Below are 22,069 nucleotides of genomic sequence, written 5' to 3'. Positions count from 1 at the left end.
TATTATTGCTGCCAATTACTGTCACTAATTTTCTGCATTTTGGTTATTGATTATCTCATTTTCTTCTTTAATTATTTGCTGCCCTGTTTTGTTCCTTTTGCATTGATTTTTTATTCACCTGTCATGGATTCAAGTCCTCTTCAGGATCCATCTCTGCTAACTTTCTTGGCCAATTAATTTCTTAAAAAACTAAATAACTCCAATTACCTTACCTGGAAAAGACAAATTATTCTTTTTATTAGGAGTCAAGATCTCGTTGTTCACCTTGATGGATCAGTTGTTGCTCCATCTGAGTTTTTTATACAGGAAGATAAAGATGACAAAGGGGTTGTAACTGCAACTAGGACCATTAGGAAACCGTATTTTGTCAACTGGATGAAGAAGGATCAAGCCTTAGTGGCCTACATCACTTTGACCCTATCTCAGGAGGTATTGGTGGGAATTCCAGATGATTGCAGTGCGATGACGTTATGAAATACATTTCAGCAGACCTACTTACATATTTCAGAGGCCAAGATCATTTAATTGAAAAGAAAATTTTAGAGGTTAAAGGAGGCATCCATGTCTATTATGAAATATTTCAACAAGATCAAGTTCATTACAGATAAGCTAGCATTAATTGGATGTCAAGTGTCAGAGAAGGACAAAATTCAGGAAGCTCTAGTTGGCTTGGGACCCAAATTCCATGTTGTCCACTACTTTACAGTATACTGGCACCGTTTGTACTTTTGATGACCTGAAAGCCAAACTTCTGAGTTATGAGATGTTGAAAGGGATGTCAGAAACTGAAAAGACTGAATCAGATTCCCACGATGTGTTGTTTACGTAATTCTTTTCAGGCTGTGGATGTGGAGGAGGACATGGCAGCGGTAGAAGTTACAATCAAGGAGGCCGAGAAATTCTTCCTACTCCCAATAATAACATTCCTACATGCTACATTTGCAAGAAGAAAGGACATGTAAAAGCAAAGTGTTGGTTCAAAGATGATCCGAGGTACAATCTTGATGCTAAAGGCAAATATTTACCTAAGGAACTAAGGCAAAACAAGGGGCAAACTGGCCTTGACAAGAAGCTTTTGTTGGTTGTCTTTTCCGGACTCAGTTTCAAGCAAAATGATAAGGGTGTTTGGTACGTTAATTCAGGAGCTATTAGCCATGTCATAGGTGATGCAGGTAAATACTCCAAACTAATTCCTTATTCTAGTAAAAATAATATTGTTACTGTAGATGGTAGATGCCACCCCATTACACACTTTGGAGATATTGTCCTTCTTTTGTCTAAATCATATTTTGTCCAGTTGTCTGATGCATTATATTCCCATAATATAAAAAAGAATATAGCCTCTGTTTCTAAGCTTGTTGATGATACCAATTAGTATGTTGAATTTACTTCATCTTTTGTGTATGTCAAGGATCTTCAAACGAGGAAGGCGTTCACTGAGGGAGAAATATGTAGCAACATGTACGTCTTCAAAGAAGATCCCTTGACTGCTCGAGGTATATTTGATAGTCACTCAAAGCCTGAGTCCTCTGCTTGTGTTTTCAGTATTTCAAAGTCCAATCAGTCAAATGTTTGGCATAGTAGGTTAGGTCATTGTGGTGGAGTTTTTCTTGAAAGCCTATTTTCAAGTAAATTGTTACCCAAATCTATCTTGGGTGAAGAGTCTTGTTATAGTTTATATCTTACTTGTCAACTATGTAAGAGTCATATTTTTCCATTTAATTTATATAATAAAAGAGCTTCGAGACCTTTTGATATTATTCATTCTGATGTCTGGGAATTATCTCCACTTTCTTCTTCTTCTGTTTGCAAATATTATGTATCATTTATTGATGACTATTCTCGTTACTCTTGGATATTTTTCTTAAAGCATAAGTTTGATGTTTTTAGTGTGTTTAAAACCTTTTGGACCTATATTCGTACTCAATTTTCATCAAATATTCTAAATCTCAAGTGTGATGGTGGTGGTGAATACTTGTCACAGGAATTTGTTGAATTTTTACATAATAATGGAATTGGTCGAAGAGTTTCATGCCCACGGACACCTCAACAAAATGGCATTGCTGAAAGAAAGCATTGCTATATTGTAGAGAGCGCGATGTGCATGATTCATGAGAGTAAAGTTCTCATAAAGTTATGGATCGAGGCATTTTATACAGTTTCCTTTGTCATAAACAGATTACCAATGAAACTTTTGCAGAACAATTCTCCCTATTGTATGCTATACGGGAAGCACTCAAATTATAATGAGTTAAAGGCATTTGGATGTGTGTTATGTTCATGTGGACAACCAGCTGAGAAACAAATTTCAGGATAAAGCCCATGTTTGTTGTTTTGTTGGATATGTTGATGATTACAAATGTTACAAATGCTATGATTCCAAGTCGAGCAGAATTAAAATATCTAAAAATGTTGTGTTTGGTGAGTGCAACTTTTTTAACGATCAGTGCAACCATTATGTTTTGCAGGATAAGAATAATATTGAAGTATATCAGCCTTGGTTGGATACTAACCTATTTTCAGCCATGAATGATAGGGTACAACAACTAGATCTTTTTCCTGATCAAAGCCAAGATGTCTTAGAAGACCCATCAGCCAAATTAGATTGTGACACAGAAACCGATTTAGGCAATGTAGAAAGCACATCAGGAAGATTCAAAGAGGGATGCGTTTATACAAGGCGTAATCAAAGCCAGTTGGTTATGCATGAATACTAACAATCTTTAGAGCAAGAGATACAACTTCGATCAATAAGAAGATCAATCAGGGTAAAACATCTGATTGAAAGATGGGTGAGTTATGAAAATTTTGGCATAGGTTTTTAGTGCTTCCTTACTCAAATTGGATAGCAGCAAGAACCCAAAACATTTTAATATGCAGTGCAGTCAAATAGGTTGATAGAAGTTATAAATGAAGAAATGCAGGCCTTGCAAGAATGCCAGACATAGGAGATAGCGAAAAGACCGCCTGATAAAATGTAGTTGGTTTGAAATAGGTGTACAAAATAAAATATAAACCCGATGAAACTATCGAGAGATGTAAAGCTCGCCTAGTAGCAAAAAGATTCACTCAGGAGTATGGGCATGATTATGATGAGACTTTCAGTCCTGTTGTCAAAATAGGCACTATATAGATCATTCGTTTTTAGGAATTGATCATGGGTGGCAACCAAGTCAATTGGATGTAAATAATACATTCTTACATAGGCATTTTAAGGAGAAAGTTTATATAGAGCAGCCACTAGAGTATAGTGAAAATGATCCAAAAACTGATGTTTGCAGGTTAAAAAGAGCTATTTATGAACTGAAGTAAGCTTCAAGGTATTGGTTTAAAAGTTTTTCAGTTGCAATTCAAGGTTGTGGTTTTACTCGGTCCTCGTTCGATCATTTACTTTTCATTTACAAAGGTAACGATTTTATCACTGTGTTACTAATTTATGTTGATGATTTAATTGTTAGTGGCAACTGTAGTGGACATATTGAAGAAGTGAAGAGGTTCTTGCACACAAATTTTAAGATAAAAGATCATGGTCTTTTACAGTATTTTCTTGGGATAGAGGTAGATCAACAAGTTGTTTCTCTTATTTTAACTCAGCACAAATACACAATGGATCTCCTAAATAAAACGGGCATGAAAGATTGTAATCCTACTGCAATCCCTATTTTCATTCACCAGAGATTGAGCGCAAATGATAGAGAATTGTTTTATGACCAAACAAAGTTCATAAGCATAGTTGGAATGTTGCAATATCTCACTTTCACTCATCCAGATATTGTTTTTGTTCTAGAACATCACATATGGAGGGTGTGAAAATAATTTTGAGTTACTTAAAGGGCACTATTGGAGATGGCTTGTTCTACAGAAATATGGCACCATAAGAAGATATGTTAATGATTACGGCTTATTCAGATGTTGACTTCTGATGAGAGAAGGTCCGTTTATGTATACTGTGTTTTTCTTGGAAGAAATTTGGTCTCATGGAGTAGTAAGAAACAAAAGACTGTTGCGAGGTCTAGTACAGAGGTTGAATATCGTTTCATGGCTACAGTTACAACTGAGATGACATAGATTAGACACATATTGTATGATTTGGGAGAAGTCATCCCCAAGTCGCTCTTGTTGTGTGATAATCAAGGAACTATCAAGATTTCAGTAAATCTCATTCAACATGGAAAGACAAAACATATCAAAATTGATTAACATTTTATTCGTCAGAAAATGGAGGATCAGGAGATTGAGACCAGCTATGTCCGGATTGAAGACCAAGTGATCGACTTGTTCACTAAAGGCCTCACAAAGAACATGTTTTGGTATTTAAGAAGCAAGTCCATGGTTGTTAACCGTGTAGGCTATTAGAGAGTGAAGTTTGAGGTGGTCGGATCTGGATCTTGATTCAAATCCCTATCACTTACATCACTGTTCATGATGTTGCTGGTCTCGTCACTGTTCATGTCTCCTAGTTTCTTATTGTATTTTATTATATATTGTGTTCCTAAAATACTTTTTATTAGTCTTCTTGTATTTTATGTTAATAAAAATGTTTTAGTAAAGATGTATTTTAGTGTAAAGTGAATATAAATAGTCACAATGAGACGATTTTCTTATATTGGAAATCGTGAGAGTTTAGCCCAGACCTTTCTCTCGTCTTCTTTCTTTGTGCAGGAACCTCAGAAAACCTAAATCTAACACCTTGCCCCCGGGGCCTATGCTACGCATTGGCTTGCGCAAAGGGGCAATGCCCATAAAAATCGAACCTTGACTGCCTGTCAAGCTGCCAAGGCCCCATCCCCACTACGCCAACTACCCTAGGGGCAACTTTTGTGTGTTTAGATATACAAATTCTTGTCATCTTAACCGGGAGATCTTATGCTTGATTTCTATAATGGTATATTAAAAGCAATAGAATTGTTTGAGCACCAGTTTTTCTCCTACTGCCTCTGGTCTATCATGGAACTGAATTTGAAATATCTTGCAAAACCAACACGAATTGATTCGCGTAGGTGTCATATTAGGATGGGAAGATCTTCTGGAAACTGGAATAAGGTGATACATGTGATTGGTCATCCACAATGATTTGGAACTGAACCAATTCAAGTGGAAACCCAAAGCAGTGTCCAAGATTTTAAGCTTCCATTTGTTTTCGAAGACTTTTCTCTCTTGAGAAATTTATTCAACTGCTTCTCCATATTGATCAACTACTGAAAAGTTACAAACTTTCGGTTGTAGGGATGGGTTGTTCTTTCTGATAAAGCGGAAGTGATACTAAAGGCTCGCATAATTGCAACTCAGATTCGTTGGGATGCACGAGTTATTGAGCTTCAAAGCAACCATGACCAGAGGTTACTTGTTTGTCAGAAGCCATTCTTGAAGAAGTGATAAATGTAAGCTTCACGGACTTTGCATTTGATGAAGTTCTCTTATTATGGTAAATCCCGACCTGATTCCTCCATGAGTTCTCTGTAGAACATGACATCTGAATAAAAGTTAAACTGGCCTCCAAACTTTTTTTGTTGCTAACACAATCAATTTGGTTTCCTTCTCTAAATCATTTGAAGATTATGGATCAGATTATAATTTGGAAAAGCAAAAGGCCATACATGGGAATAGCATATTTGGAAGCTGAGGTTGGAGAGAGAAACAGTGCGGTACACATGGTGACTAATGATGAGCAAACAGAGCATGCCCACTTCCATCAAGCTATTTTAGCACGATCCTTTATATATTCCCACCGGTGACAAGGCCAAGTTGACATTTATTCAAGCTATATGCGATTGAAATTCAGAATGAAATTGATTTGTTTAACTGGATTTGATTGGTTCATTTTTCTAAAGGCTTGAAGCAGCCTTCATGTAAATTTTGTATTTTGTTCATTCTCAATTCTTTATTGACTTTACCAACTGGGGCTCCGTTTGTCTGGCAGGAGCAGTTAGTGCACGTCACCTTGTGTTGGGACGTTGCACCTTGTGTTGGGACGATGCAAGTTCGAATCCCAATGGTATGGTTGTATAACTGGTAGGGGTCTGCCTAACCCGAGCTTTCTCTGTTAAAAAAAAAAAATCTTTATTGACTTCGTTATTATTCTTTTTCTGGGAGGAATTTGAATAAAGACTTCATCTCAGAAGACGCTATACACATTAGGTGTCATTTTTTGATAAATGGTTTGTTGCAGATGAATCATAGTTAAAAATCAGGAATGGCTTGCGTTCTTCGTACCTTGATAAGCACCATTCGACAATATTTTTTCTTTTTCTTCTGTTGTTCTGCCTGATTTGGATCTGCTAAAGTTGGAATGTTTAGTTTTACATGAAGTTATAATTTCCCATTGGTAAAGTTTTGGAGGCAGTGGGGTTTAGATCTGATAAGGGTTCGGCCGGCCTGAGTACAAAAGTCCTCCAAATTCTGTACCACAATGGTTCCCCATTCATCTTGTATGAGCCACTTGTTAACGTCATCAAGTTGACATGACGTTATGAGTTCGAAACTAAGCTGGATGTACTCTCTGGTGTGCAGGGAATTCAAGGGTTTTACTAACCAGAGGTCTGCCAATGTCTGGTCGATGATGGGTTTTTTCCATTGACTGATTTATCTTCTCTCCTAGAAAAAAGAAAACACTTTACAAATATGGTTAGTGGTGATAAGCTGACGCAGACCACAGATGTTGATAGAAAATACTAAAAATATAGAAACCTTTGTTGCTTAATAAAAAAGGGAAATCTTTGAAAATTCAGCTTTTATTTATTTAATTACATGATAAATATTTGCATGGGGGCTGTTGCTTTATCACGATTGGGGGTAGGGATGGCAATCAACAGGGGGAAACTGGCCCCGCCCCGTTTGAACTGGGGATGGAGGACATGAAACAAGAATGGAGGCTGGGATGGAGGTTAAAATCAAAACCCATGCGGTGATGGAGGCGGGGATAGACTTATCAGTTCCTCCACCCTGCCTCTCTTCGTCCCCGATCCTCGTTAGTAAAATAATTAAAATACCTCCTTCTTTAGGGATGGCAGTGGAGCGGAGGGAAACAGGCACCACCCTGTTTGGACCGGGGATGGACATGAAATGGAGATAGAGGTTAAAATCAAAACCCGTGTGGGGATGGATGGCAGAATTTTGAGATGGGGCGGGAGTGGAGACCTTGTCCCTCACATCAACTCCAGTCCACTGCCATCCCTAATTGGGGGACGCAAGGCTGGTTGGTTGTGTCCACAACCTGGAAATTTACCTAGCAGGGAGGCAGGCCCATTAAGTCGCCCAGTTCTCGGTGAGGGTTTTCTTTGGTCATTAAAAAAAAGGATAAATATTTGCTGGGTTAGCTCAGAGGGCCAAGTCAATTTTGGGATGGTTCCATTACTTCCTTCAAACAATGAATAAATGATTGGAAACATGGAGTTTGTGAGAGGTTCCGTGGGCAATAGTGTGGCACATAACGGGGCCGTTTCTTTGCAGTCACTTCTCATTCTGAGTCCCTCAAAAGGCTCTAAATAGCATCAGCAATCTTGACCAAATCTTAGACAAAACCTTTCACTCAAACAGGTCCCGTCCAAATTAATATCAGTATAAAATCTGACAACCCATACAGTTAGGGATGTCAATGGATCTGATTTTCTTCCATATCAATATCTGACCGAATCCGATTCGGTTTAATCTGATTTGGTAAGCCAAAACCATATTCGATTATAACAGATGCAGATATGGTTTTGATTATTTGCTACTGCATCTGATGGATATCCAGATTTGATAGATATCGGAATCTATAAAAAGATCGGATTTGGTAGGATCTTTTCACCATCCAAAATCAATCTGAATCTAAATCCGTTTAGCCAACATCTGATTAGTTGGATCTGGTATTAGCCACATCCAACCCGAATCCGAACCATTTACATTTGAAGAGGAGAGCGTGTGCAAGCATAAATAGATCCAATGGGACCCTCTTTAGCGTCTGCAAGATCGGTTTTGATTGCAGCCAGCAAGCATTAATCACGTAAGCCATGCAAATTTATGGTGAAATGGGATTTCAATGAAGGGTGTGAACAGGAATGGGCATCGGCTCTGGTGACCCATAGGCAGCCCGCGACATGACCCGTTTGTGTCGAGCCTTGGCCAACATTTTGGTCTGACCTGTCAACGGGCCATGACTGGCAAGCCAGTAAGAAGTTGGTTGGCCTGGTTCAAAATGGAATTAGGTCAGCCCAGCGCAGCCTGCCCTTAGACAGAGGACCAGTCTGTGGCCCATCAACCCGCAGGTCAGCTGGGTCCAAAATGGACTTGGGCCGCCACTACATTATTATTTTTTTCTTTCGGTTTAAGTTCTTGCATTCTTATCCGGACAATCTCGTGAGATCAAATAAATCAAATACATGACTTATACAAACAACTTAAAAATCAAACTAAGATGTCTTTATCAAGGAAAGGAAATCGGAAAATTGCAATTAAAAAGGTAAATATAGTGGTTTTCATTAATTTTGCTTTAATAATACTAAATAATTAGCCCGCCCATAAGGCCGCGCCCAATATGATAACTTAAATAGTAAAAAAAGATTTACATCATATAAGTTTATCAAGATCGAAAGTAAAAATAATGAAATCATAAATATATTGATAAATTTAAAATATTATAAGTTATTTTCATTTTATGGCTATTAAAAAGGAAAAAAAAAACGTTTTGAGCGAGAGCAGTAATAAATAGTAATTAATTTGTTAAAAAATTATAATGTACCATGTAAGTAACACTTCTTTTTTATAAAAACTCTACAAATACCCATACAAATTTTTAATTACATTCTCAACCCACATGACAACAGTGTTAATTTAAGAAAAAGTTATAAATCATCCAATTTTTTGCACTTGTTACCCTTGCCGATGCTTTTATAATATTTAAGAAATTCATTAATTTCTATATATATTGCAATACATTGAGACAAGAGACGCACCTCTTCTAAGAGAGTGCCCAAACGTGGCAATTCATTAATTGAACAGTGTTCAGCTAGCACAATAACTTAGACTTATCCTGGATCTGGATCTTACCCGAAAAGGTTAGGCGGTTAATCCTAAAAGGCTAACACTTTTGGTTGAACTTTTATCAAGGTCCAATCCAAGATGTCCTGAACCTACCGAGGTACACGGTTCACACGTAGGCATTCTTGAACCCGAGATAATCGAATGTAGCCTAATTGGACTCGGAGTTGGATTCCGATACATATGAAGTTAGATTTACCAAACTCCTGTCTGATTAGCAATATTTCCTATTCTGATGTATATTCATGTAAATAGGGTTGGTATCAGTCACAGTTGGAGTTAGATTTAGATTCAAATGCAAACATCTAAAACTAAATGCAATCCCATTCGCTAATTGGATACGAATAGAATGGGTTCATGTTGGTTGGATATTCCATCCAAACAGCCTGTTATTTGTTGACATTGGACACAATCGACCGTTGCATGGGCCCTTCGAGTAGGGTGTCCATTTAATCTGGATTTGGACCAAAATCCGATTAGATTGCATTTGTTACATGTAAGGATCGTATTATCAGATTCAGTATTACCATATATAGTTTGGGTCTGGATTCAGTCTTCGGTCATCGGATCTTTTACAGACTACGACTCGGATACGGATCAAGTGCACAATATTCAAATTCGGATTTGGATCAGGACGGAAGAATCCTGTATCTGATCCGTTTGCAGCACTCTCCTGACTCCCCCTCTCGCTTACGGGCTTACGGCAGGGGGGAACGTTTTCCCACTTCGTCTTCCCTCCCTTTTTTTTCGCCATATGAGAAATGCCGTTTCCTTCTCATAGCGAATCGGATCTCCATGGTTCAGGCCGTCCATGATCGAGGTTCTCTCTCTCTCTCTCTCTGAAAATAGTGATTTTCTCCTTTCATATTGATGCTTAATTTGTTCTATGGCTTGTTGGTAGAGTGTAGCTACGTTGTTTGTGTGTTTATTTCAAATACCAACGAAAGAAATAGTCTCAATGATAAAAATATGCTGCAAGATTCGGGGGTGCTTGTTGCCTAGGAATGTTTTGATGGTCATACTCCTCGTTAATGGTATGTTCGGATGAATACACCCACTTATCCAGAAAAACAGGATAATCTGGGAATTTGAATTCTCTGTCACTATTTGGTATCCCGCTTTGGCAACGCGTCTTTTTTGCCTTCCCCATTTTGTTAAATTTTTGTTCCTTTGCCAGTTTTTTTTTTTGTGTGTATCTCTTGGGACGCTGTGTAGTGGGGGAATCTTATCTCATGTCCATCCTTTTTTTTTTTCGTTTGCAAGGTTTGTGATGTCAAGATTTTCACTAGTTTTACCTTCATTCCTGAAAAAACAATGCCATTATATTGCAAAATATCTGCATCTTTCTTTATTTTGTTGTTATATTTCTGGCCTGCTCCTTCCTTTCGGGAGATTTTGTTCATGGGGAAACCGCACAAATTAGTCCATTCTTTATCTCTATGTTTCTCTGTTCTATACCTTTATTTGTTTGTTTTCCAATAGTTAATTCTTATATTTGGAGAGCCTATGAATTCTGATACCAAATCTTGACAATTGCAGTTGTTTTTAAGTTGACAGTAAATGAAAAATTTGATGCTTTAGGTGGTTTGGATGATTATGCAGTCTTGGTCTCCTTTTATTTTTGCAGAGGTTGGAGTTTGAAGGCGTATAAGAGGCAGAACCTAAAAGAATGGCCGAGTGTGTTGTCTCATTGGTCTCTGGAGTTTGAACACTTGCAGCAGTTCATCGATGATCAGCTAGGGGCGGCATTTGGCATCGAGAAGGAACTGAAAAGGCTGAGAGAAAAACTAGTGGTGGTTCTTCCATTCATTGAAGATGCAGAGAGGATACAATTAAAGGACGTTGCTGCGAGGGATTGGCTGAGAAATCTAACGGATGTAGCTTATGATGTGGAAGATGTATTGGACGACTGCGGAAGCCAAAGGCTCTTTTCAAGTTATCAGGGTCATAGGACTTTATGCAGCAGAAAGCGAGCACATGAATTATCTGAATCTGATTCTAATAATTCCATGGATTCAGTGGAGCACTATGGCGAGGAATACGATAAAGGAAAGCAGGGAAAGACTGGACGAGATTACTGATGTAACATTGATGCACCGGTTTAGAGAATTGGCAACTGCACAGAGGATACTTGAGATACGAGAACGGCAGGCTAGCTCTCTCATCAATGAAAAGGTGGTTTTTGGCAAGGCCCTTGACAAAGAAAGGATAGTAAAATGATTGTTGTATGAGACTGAACTGAGGCTTCAGACGATCTCCATTGTTGGTTTGGCTGGTCTAGGAAAGACGACTCTTGCTCAACTAGAAAGGGTAAGTAACCATTTTGATCAAAGCTTATGGGTTTATGTTTCTCAAGATTTTGATGTGACAAGGCTAACAAAAGCATTGATTCTTATTAAAAACCTAAATGCTAATTAAAAAAAACACAAAAATTATAAACTCTAATTTTTACACAATCAATTATGCAATTATCCCCTAAACACAAGAGAAAGAGAGTCTCATGTGTGCGTTGTGGACCTGTGGTACGTGGGGTCTGTCTTGCCGCGGGGCAATATATATAGAGAGAAGGGGTTCTGCCGTTGTGGCTTGTGGAGTCGTGGGCATGGGTGGAGCCACAAAGGGGGCCACAACACACAGGTGGGGACGCAGGGTCGCTGGCAAGGGAGGAGCTGGGGGGATCACAGGTGACACCATTGGCCACAACGCAGAGAGAGAGAGAGAGAGAGAGAGAGAGAGAGAGAGGATTTCAACAGTCACAGAGAACAAAAGCAGAAAAACAAAACAAAAACAGAAACAATCTGGATCAAAACAAACAAAACAAGCGGCTCACGTAGGAGCCGCAAAACCAATAAGATCCGAAGGGAGTAGAGCGACATCAAGAAAAAATGTTAGATCAGGAAGATGAATACGCAGAATTGCATAAACGCCCACTAAATTTTTTTGCGCAAGATGATTAATGTCAACTGGAGATTTTCAAAAAAGGGCATCATTGTGCACCATCCAAACGAACCACGAAGTGGTAAACAACCACGACTTCTAAATTAACCACCACCGCTTATTGTGTTGAAGGTATACTGGACCGAAAATGAGGTCGAGCCCAAAGGGCTCCTCCATAACCAAGACCTCCGGGTGCCTCCAAGTCCTACGGAAGATCTCCACAAAGGTAGGGCAAGACCAAAAGAGGTGAAACAAGGATTTTTCAGCAGCCCCACCTCTTTAAGGTAGAGTGAGTTTGGACCTTATCGTGCAAGATTAATCAAAGGGGGTTTGAATTTGAGAACGAAAAGGGGTCAAGTCAAGCCATTGTTCGTCAGCCCCTTTGGGTCAAGCGCCATTGCCCACCCTCCCCGTAAGGTGGCTCCACCCCTGCGTTGTGACCATGGATCCGACAAAAACCTCACAGAGTTACCATCTTGAATAGTCCGCAAAATCAAATTGAAAATATAATTCCAACCCTCCACTATACCTTTATGTGGTGTAGTATGAAAGGACCAAAGGCTTTTGGTGTCAAGATATTTCCTTCTCATGAAGTTTGCCCAGTGGGAGGGATTGGTAAGAATTGACATGCTAAAAAGGCCAGATTCACAGAGTTTACATCACAAAGTCTCTGGATATCAAGTCCACCATCGGTGTCATTTCATAGAAACTTGGCAAATGTGTGTTGAATGGAATGAAGAGTAGCTGGTGGCAATTTAAAAACCAAGACCCAGTGAAGTGGCAGGCTAGCAAGAACATGTCGGATGAGACATAAGCGATTAGGAGAGTAAAAAGGATTTCCATCCCTGCAAACGCTTTTCAATGTTGAGAATCTACTTAGAGCAATTAAGTGGCCTGCCTGTAAACAGTGGAAGCCCAAGATAGGAAACAGGCAGGGAGGCCATACGCCAGTGGAGGATGTCATTGAGACGAGAAGCTTCATGGTGGGGTAAATTGAAGTGAATCAAACTAGACTTGTCTGCATTAATTTTCATCCCTGCCAAAACTTCAAATTCCTTAAAGATATTTTTTAAGGTGGTTATCTAGCGCTGTTGAGCCTTACAAAATAACATGGTCCTCGACCTGGCCTTGGCCTTCACCTTTAAAAAAGGTTTTCAAAAAAAGTCTTTTATAACTTTTTTGGGAGGCCACACCTATCTTTTTTGGATAGCCTTTACGTGTAAGCATATTGAGATGCTAGTGACACGAGAAGCCTATGTTGTAAAGATGGCTATCCATGATGGGACGATGACAGAGACATGTGGCACCTATGTTGAAATGGTACCCACTCATGATGGGACACTAGTGACACGTGACACTCATGTTGGGATGGTGGCCGCTCATGATGGGATGCTAGTAACATGTGGTACCAGTATCGGGTCGGTGGCCATCAAGAATGAGAGAGTTACTTTGCATTTTTTGGTTTGGTATACCCCAGCTGCTTTATATATAAAAAAAAAAGAATTTTTAAAAAATGATTTAACTTCTTTCAGATTTTTGCTTCTTCCAATTTCTTTTTCCTTCTCTCTTTACCTGTGAAGTTGTTCAAGGTAACAGTGTTGTGGTGACTAACCTGCCTAGTACTAGAGAAGGTTAGTATTGCATGAGATGTGCTTGGTTTGTATCCTAGAAGCAAAATTGTGTTTAGCCTTATTGCACTCGGGCTAAGTCATGGTGGGGAAACTGCTGCTTTCAAGACAGTGCCATTATTGTGTGCCTCCGGGCTTTAGTCCCAACCGATCCGAGAAGAATACTATCAAATATCCAACAGAAATTATGGTGAACTTCTTGGAGCTTTTTAATGACATGAAGCGTGGGACACCAAGTAACTCGAAATCTCCAGCTCTGCTGAATTACAAGCTCTGCTGGAGTCCACATTTTGAAAAAAGGAAACGGCTTAACTCGCGAGGGAAATCCAGATCTTAACAAAAAATTATGAGGGTTGTGATCGGTAGTACGGGGTAAAATTTGGATTGTACCATTAGTACCAAAATAAGGCAGCCAGTCTTGTGTAACAAAACACCAATCAAGGCAACACAAAATCTGTGCTGAACCAGGTTGGTTATTAGAGCAAGTGAAACGAACATGCGGATCCCGAATCTGAACTAAATTGCAGTTAAAGATGAACTCATTAAAATCATTCCATAAATGAAGCAAAGGATGCCCTCCTGTCTTATCATGAAGTTGTCTCGTAGCGTTGAAATCACCAGTAAGAATGGCTGGGTGGGAAAGGCTTCCAACTCGATCAGTTAAATCTTGAAAAGATACAGCCGGCTCTCAGAGATCAGTAGATACCCAGGGCTGTGAACTGCTTACCACTACACAAAGAGGTAAAGTCTGTAATTATATAGCAATAATGGAGAACGGTCTCGGGTCCCACATGCAGATGATACGACAAAGGCCCGCAGCATAGGACGTGTTAGATTCACACGAATAGAAGGGGAAACGTTTACGTAAGCCTTTCAAACGTAGAACCACAACATTGACAAATACGAACACGACCTTGGTAGATCACCTCTTGAGAGAACTTACGCCCAGATTCGATTGAAACTTCAATATAAGGACAAGGCATGAAATTTCGGAACACCACGATACAGATCCTCGCAAAGGATACACGTTTCATAGAGCGAGTATGAGTGTCCACATCACATACGGAACCACCTAAATGGAGTGAAACCCCTGAGCATTTGAATAGATGCATCAAATACGCACCATAACGCTATATACACAACACACACACGAGTCATCGATTGGTAGAGGCATAGCTGAATCAGCCCAAGAGCTTAGCAGGCATACGACCAAGTCCTCGGGCCAAGTTACCAAGACAAAACCGACCATGGTTCGGCAATCCCTTTAGGAGGCAAACAGATGATTGCTCGCTCGTTCAAGAATTCAGATGAGAAAACATGGCATTAGTGATGCTCATTGATTGTCTTAGGCGCTCGTAATATGAATCAAATATTTTGATGATTTTTTGATAAAGTGATACCCATTTAGAACTAATTAGATGGTACAATACCAAAACGCATAATCCGGAAAGAGTAACAAAACAAAAAAGGATATAATAAAATAGGGAACTAATCAAATGCTGTTTTGAATACAAAGTCAGCATTCTATTTATAACGAAACCCTTGTGTCCAAACTCATCAATCACCATGGTAAATGTTTGCTAATACAGATTACGGACGAACAAAATCATATATTAAACGGCAAAAAAGGAAGACATCTGTCTCTGTTCTCTCTGTCTCACTGATCGCCTGGAACACTTTTGATAATATCGGAGTCACCTGAAACAAACACCACACAAGCAAACAATCAGAACGACAAACACTGCATCTATAGCAAAACGAGGAACAATATTAAGGAGTTGACGATTCCCACCTGGATCCGTGATGCTAAGACAGCAAACTCGGAAGTATTTACCACATGCTGTACCCAAATCCACATTATCTGAACAAGAAATAATCATGAGCTCTTCATGATACCGACAGGAAACCAAATGACCCTATAAGGGTGACAAAGCCTAGTTTAGCAATTATTTGTGATCTTAAAACTGACTGAAAAAGAATATTACAGGTTCGTGATACTAACACTTATGTAAGTTTTTAAAATTTTCATGTTTCTTTATATATTTGTGTGCTTTCTTAAATTTTCATCACTGAGACTCATGACAATTAAAACTTATCATGAAATTAGTCCCTTGTTTACCTCGTACTCTTTCACACTTTGCATCCTATGTGATGCTATTTTAGTATGGGTGTGAAAACCAGCACTTCCTATTCAAGGAAGCCATAATAAGATGTTCAGTTTTCACATTTTGAGAACCAGAACTTATGCATGCATTCCTCTCCAATGGGCAGGCTAAAAGTCATTGGGTTCACCACAACCAATACATGAAGATTTGAACCACAGTTGATGCCATAATTGAGAATGTAGTTAATCTTTGTCTTCATGTATCTAATAGGCATAAATAAACCATCATCCAACCACCCATATTGTTTATAAATACTGCACCTAAAGAATTATTCCTCCCAACAAAAGCAAAGACACATTTGGGGGAGGGGGGGGGGGGGGGGGGGGCAATTAACAAAAGTATGTAACAAGTTTCATTTACAACATATTGCATATCCATGCAGATAGGGAAATATCAAATCATTAATTCTCCAGTGCACATCCTAGACCAGGTTACACCAATGGAAGAATATCCATGAAAGTACCCGTTGAACAACAATTCTTGCCACTTTGTCAAAAATGATTACTGATTCAGTGAACGTCAATAACATGTTCTCCACTCTCACCTATTTTACTTTGTGTTGTGTGTGTGTGTGTTCAAGTAACAAAAGTACGTAACTAGTTTCATTTACAACATATTGCATGTTCATGCAAGACAGGGAAATATGAAGTCATTAATCCTCCGGTGCACATCCTCGACTAGGTTACACCAATGGAAGAATATCCATGAAAACTCTGGAAAGGTGGTCTATATGAAGGAAGTTATATCATTGAACAACTATGTCATGGGTACCGGTAGGGAGGGTATGACATGACAATTTCAAAAAGTGAGAATACAGGGACACATCTATAGAGAGTTTGGGCATGGATCAGGTGTGGCTCTCCATTAGGATCCATATTAGAAATTTGAAAACAAAATCCCTTGAATAGAAATTTGTGTTTAAATTGTAAGGGATTGAATGAAATTTTTGAAAAGGGGAGGAATTTGAATTCTTTTTTAATAAAAAGGACGGTGGGGAAACAAAAGGGGGCTTTCGTCGCCCTCTGCCCCGCCCCCCAACAACACACCTCTCTCTGTCTCAGATGTGGAGAATTAGAAAAAGAAGAAGAGCAGGTTGAGGATGAAGATATGGTACTCTCTAAGTCTAATTTCTCTTCCTCCTCTTCCTCTTTCTTCCTCTTCCTCTTCCCTGCCCTTCAACCCCAAGCCAAAAGTAAAAAAAAATGTTATTTGAGTCAGGTCAAGGTTGGACCTGACCCAATCCAGACCAGCATGTACCGTTGTTGTGTCCGGTACCTGTACCCATGTCAACACGCATATGGCTGCTTGTTAGGCGTGTCTATTTGTCATAGTTGAACAACAATCCACTAACTTGCCAACACTGAAGTATCCATTACTGACCAACTCCCAACACAGGTATAGCTGCTTGTTAGACATGTCGACATGACATAGTTGAACAACAATCAACTAGCTTGCTAACACTGGAGTATCCTGACCAACATCCTTCACAATCTCTAAAACCATCAATTTTCCTCAAACATCCGAAGTTTGAGTGAAGTCATTACATACTTCTACACTAAACTTCACAATGACACACCCGAATTAAGCTAAAAAAATAAAAAACTACGAATGGCATAAACTGTACTTCTCCAAAGATCATCTTCTATTAGAAGCATTTGATCTTCGGAGAAGTATGGTTTTAATGACACTTATGTCCAACAATAAGGTGCTTTATATGTTCCTCAATAAGCCAATTCAAGACCTGATCCAAAGACAAAACCACCAAATATCAACAGCTTGAATTCGAGAAAACAACTTGCAGGAATGATGCATGTTCAGCAGAATATGAAGCTTAAATAAATAATCACAATCCTCAACTTAACTACCATCCAATATTGATAACTAAAATTACTCTATATTGAGCATAAGTCATATTGGATAGGTCCCATGAGAATGATTAACAAACAAACAACAACAACAACAACAACTACGCCTTCATCCCAAAACAATTGGGGTCAGCGATATGAACCAAAAAAGAAATTCATTTTGGGTCTTCCACATGAATCCTTTTCCTCCAATCATTTCTATCCAACGCCATGTCCTCGGTGAGGTTCAAAGCATTCATATCCTTTCCTATCATCTCCATCCAAGTCTTCCTAGGCCTACCCCGACCTCTTTTAACTAATATATTTTCCCATTTCTCCAACCTTCTAACTGGAGCATCATTAGGCCTTCGCCGAATATGTCCAAACCACCGTAAACGATTCTCTCGCATCTTATTTTCAATTGGTGCAACACCTACCTTCTTACGTATCTCTTCGTTCCGAATCTTATCTTTTATTGTATTTCCACACATCCATCTAAGCATCCGCATCTCAGCTACACTCATTTTTTGAATATGATGTCTCTTGGCAGCCCAACATTCCGTACCATATAGTAAAGCGGGTCTAATAGTCGTCCTATAAAACTTTCCCTTCAACCGCAATGGCATTCTACGATCGCACAGCACTCCAGTAGCACTTTTCCATTTCATCCACCCAACCTTTATCCTATGATTTACATCTCCATCAATTTCTCCATACTTTTGAATGATGGATCCCAAATATTTGAAATAATCATTCACCGGTATATCTTGCTCACCAAGCTTCACTACACTCCCATCACTACTTCGTTGCTTACTAAACCGACATTCCATATATTCAGTCTTACTCTTACTCAACTTAAAACCTCTAGCTTCCAATGTCTGTCTCCATAATTCTAACTTAGCATTAACCCCAGTTCTAGACTCATCAATCAAAACAATATCATCAGCAAACAACATACACCACGGTACATTTTCTTGGATTGATCTCGTAAGCTCATCCATCACTATCGCAAATAGGAAAGGGCTTAAAGCAGATCCTTGATGTAACCCAACCGTTATCGGAAAATTGGTTGTCACCCCTCCACAAGTGCGGACATTGGTTACTACTCCTTCATACATATCTTTAATTATACTAATGTACTTGAGAGAAACACCAAATAAAAAATAGTGTTGAGAAAATTTCTTCCAGTTTACCCTTTTCAAACTAGCAGCAGGCAAAGAGTGATAACCACAATAAATGTTAATTTCCATACCTTCATGATAAAAGGAAACTGAAGGCATACATAATCATACATGTGCAACCGAAGCTAAAGCAGAGGTTTAAAACATAAAAGAGCACCCAGAAAAAACGAATACAACTAGACAACAACAGACAACATGCAGAAAAGATAGATAGATGGCCAAAGGACCAGTACAGAACCTTTTCTTATAAGCAGAAAATATAGTGGGTAATCTAAAACAGAAGTGAGTAATGATGGATGGAAGAACCAAACTAGCCAATGTACTAGTGAAGCATGATAATAAACTTACTCCCATTGAAATGGTGAACCCCAACTTTCGCAAGCATGGCATAGTACTCAATTTCAGACTTCCTGAGGGGTTGACAGTTGTTCGCGATGATGATCAACTTTGCTGTAGTTGACAACAGAAAATCAACCGTTAAACTTTTTGTACATGTTTGATCCAGGGAAACATAACAAAAGCACAGCATCAAACAAAACACTCAAAGTACAGGAGCAGTTATCGAGCATACAGACACAACCACCTCGCCAAAACTAATTTGGATAAGAGGGAAATTGCTCTACATATTATCAAAATATCCAAGATAATCCCACTTTCTAGCATAAGTGGATTCTCTCACCCAACACCCTCCCGCATCCCAATCCCAATGCCCTAGGCAAGAAAACAATCAACACATGAACCAATGATCATCTACAGCAAGCATCTTTCACAACGGAACACGATAAAAACTGAAATGGGAACATAAATCCGCCAGCAAACAAAAGATTAGAAACAAAACAAACTACGGAAATAAGCATGGGGCATATTAAGAAGATATGGAGACAAAAAGAAAGATAATGGTATCGTCGAAACAGAAAACAGATCGAATGAAATCTCCTAATCGAAACTAATTATCCGTCGGCGGATGATCACAGATTATGCACACGAGAACATGAAAAAAAACGGAGATAATCGCAGAGATTTCACTACAGAAACACGAAACAAATCACGATTTCAGCAGTAACCAACGCAGAAAGATCGCTACTAGCGGATATACCTTTGGAGCTCCTGAGGGATCTGAGGACGGTTTTGTAGCCGAGGGTGTACTTCCCGCTCTTCATCACGAGAGCGAGCCGATTGTTGATGCTCTCATGAGTCTTCTTCTGAAGGAGAGAAACGGGGAGAAAAACGAAGAAATGAAACACTCGGAGAGAGAGAGAGAGAGAGAGAGAGAGAGAGAGAGAGAGAGACTCACCGCCTTCTTCGTGGAGGACATTTTGCAGCAGCTTCTTCTTCGACGACGAACTGAAGCCCTAGCGAAAGATGTAACGAGTGGAGGCCCTGGAAACGTAACCCTAGATGGACTCTCGCCATTATATAGAAGCCCCCTGGGGTTGGGGTTTAGGAAGCAAAAGAAGAAATATCCGAAACACCCTTCTTCTTTTCATTTTAGTGTTACGTGGCTATAATTGTTAGAAAATGTTATACGGCCCCTTGAGTTACGAAAACGGACGTAGCCTGTGTGGATGGAACTCGGACTGGTCCGACTCGGCGTTGGCTCGAACTCAGTTGAAGTGGATCCATAGCTTGGTGAGTATGAGTATGGTATGGGCTCTAACGGGCATGACATAAATAAGGCCTGAACTTGGTTGATGAGCTTAAAATCTTAATCAAGTCCAACTTACTAGCGTGAGCCCTAACTAATCAGCTTGTCAGTGATCGAATCCCAAATGGGTATTGGTTCATTGAGATTAGCTGCGACTAAACCCTGAGTAATCTATCGGCAACTCAACCAGGGGTTTTCAAGTGCTAGCCTGATCAGAACCAACACGGTTTAATTAACTGAGAGAGAGAGAGAGAGAGAGAGAGAGAGAGAGAGAGAGACCAGGAAAGCTTCCTTCCCTGACCCGGACCCAAGTTTTTAGTGGAGTTGGATCATATAAAGCCTAGAGGTGTCAACGGATTGACCCTGCGAGTCTAACTAAGTGGTGCCGTATGAAGTCTGGATTTGGGTCCGACCGGATTTTCCATTAAAAAAAAAGTACCCAAAAAAATTTGTTTTTTATATTGAAAAATTGCGTAACTTTATCATGGAATAAAATTTCATAAACCATACCTGCGCCCGTTTAATAACCAGACCTCATGGATCCAACCCCGATAGTTAATTGGACCCCTTCATTTGTAACCAAACCCTGACCCTACCAGATCTAGTACAAGTGGGGATCGGGTCATAGCCAGACCGGATCAGTTGACACTACTTAGAAGGAATCCCTTTTCGCCGTATCATATTCATTAACGCACAAATATTACGTAGCAATTATCCTATCATGATATAGATATCAAAGAATTTTCCTTGATCTATCATGTACAGATGAACAAACAAGCAAGAGTAGAGAGACAGGTTTTAGGTGGTTCAGTCCTTCATTTTAGGTATAGAAGAGTCCATCTCTTTGGCGCCATACACATTCATCTCATTTGATCTTGACATGTATTGGATCTGGACCTATTATCAGTCCTGGACCCGAACTCTATCTTATCAACAATGTCCTGCACATGTAAATCGAATGTGTTGCCTAGATTGGACCTCGAACTCCAAATTTTTGGGATCCTACACATTTCCACAGTTTGGCAATTTCTGTCGTCAAGGAGTTCACTCAAAATACATTTGCTTCTTAACAAGCAATCAAAATGATGACAGAAAACTGAAACCGAATGAATGAGGATTGAAAACCCTCACAGTATTGGATTGTTGTTTCTACTACAACAAGAAGGGCAATGAAAGTTCAAAGGAAAAGAAAAAAGAAAAAACTAACATTCAAAAATGAAACATATACATATTGGAACCAAAGGGGGCTCCGCCTGTTTGGTAGGAGCTTTACAAGTTGGGTATCCCCCACAAAACAATGAAGAAACAGATGTCATCTTGGAGTTGAACCAGTGTTGTGAGAGGCTTACGCCTCAGTACCTGAAGCCTACGCCTCGGAGGCAAAGTGCAAGCTCAAGGTACTGAGGCGCCGTTTGCAAGCTTGAAGCGCACGCCTCGCATCGAGTCACGCTTCGCTTCTAAGGCGTGCGCTTCAAGGTCAGACCACCGCTGCGAGGTCATCCAGTCGACAAAGACGTTGATGAGGTTGGCGAAGTCGAGCGTCTGCGAGAACGCTTGGATCCGCCGCAACAACGTCTGGTCGATGAGTCCCAGAGGAACCAACGATTGGGACAGGAGGGTGTCTGGGTGGGGGTTGCACCAGTTCTCCTGG

The 22,069-nt window shown here is 39.6% G+C and overlaps 3 protein-coding genes across 3 annotated transcripts in view; 2 read left to right on the top strand and 1 right to left on the bottom strand.

The window, feature by feature from the left end:
• Window positions 1-6,106, top strand: part of LOC149836418 (putative methyltransferase PMT5) — a 30,878-nt gene extending 24,772 nt beyond the window's left edge. Inside the window, exons 9-10 of the mRNA XM_090005337.1 lie at window positions 5,227-5,425; window positions 5,556-6,106. Coding sequence (XP_089861463.1) covers window positions 5,227-5,376 — 150 coding nt within the window. The 3' untranslated portion in view covers window positions 5,377-5,425; window positions 5,556-6,106. The remainder of the gene's footprint in view (window positions 1-5,226; window positions 5,426-5,555) is intronic.
• A 2,028-nt stretch (window positions 6,107-8,134) lies between these two features.
• Window positions 8,135-11,238, top strand: LOC149836417 (putative disease resistance protein RGA4). Its single transcript, XM_090006931.1, has 4 exons — window positions 8,135-8,156; window positions 10,558-10,625; window positions 10,737-10,916; window positions 11,038-11,238. Exons 1-4 carry the CDS (start codon window positions 8,135-8,137, stop codon window positions 11,236-11,238), a joined length of 471 nt encoding a protein of 156 aa, XP_089863057.1.
• Window positions 11,239-15,083: 3,845 nt separating this feature from the next.
• LOC149836416 (large ribosomal subunit protein eL30-like) lies at window positions 15,084-20,180 on the bottom strand. The gene is made up of 5 exons (XM_090005332.1): window positions 20,068-20,180; window positions 19,870-19,975; window positions 19,122-19,223; window positions 15,376-15,444; window positions 15,084-15,281 (listed from the first exon to the last, which is right to left on the bottom strand). The coding sequence occupies exons 1-5, from the start codon at window positions 20,086-20,088 to the stop codon at window positions 15,241-15,243; spliced, it is 339 nt and encodes a 112-aa protein (XP_089861458.1). The 5' UTR covers window positions 20,089-20,180; the 3' UTR covers window positions 15,084-15,240.
• Between the last annotated feature and the right edge of the window lie 1,889 nt (window positions 20,181-22,069).

This window comes from Nuphar pumila, chromosome 5 (genome assembly GCF_984573655.1).
Source record: "Nuphar pumila chromosome 5, dmNupPumi1.hap1.1, whole genome shotgun sequence".
Lineage (NCBI taxonomy): Eukaryota > Viridiplantae > Streptophyta > Magnoliopsida > Nymphaeales > Nymphaeaceae > Nuphar > Nuphar pumila.
Note: the sequence above shows the minus strand (reverse complement) of the source record. Positions and strands in the feature narration are given on the sequence as shown.

Coding starts and splice junctions, on each gene's coding strand:
- LOC149836417 (XM_090006931.1), top strand. CDS start 8,135: ATGACTGGCAAGCCAGTAAGAA. Junction 10,626..10,736: donor TGGATGATTATGCAGTCTTG/GTCTCCTTTTAT, acceptor GAACACTTGCAG/CAGTTCATCGATGATCAGCT. Junction 10,917..11,037: donor TAGCTTATGATGTGGAAGAT/GTATTGGACGAC, acceptor CCATGGATTCAG/TGGAGCACTATGGCGAGGAA.
- LOC149836416 (XM_090005332.1), bottom strand. CDS start 20,088: ATGTCCTCCACGAAGAAGGCG. Junction 15,445..19,121: donor GGTTCACCATTTCAATGGGA/GTAAGTTTATTA, acceptor TTTCTTGTTCAG/ATAATGTGGATTTGGGTACA. Junction 15,282..15,375: donor TCTTAGCATCACGGATCCAG/GTGGGAATCGTC, acceptor TGTTTGTTTCAG/GTGACTCCGATATTATCAAA.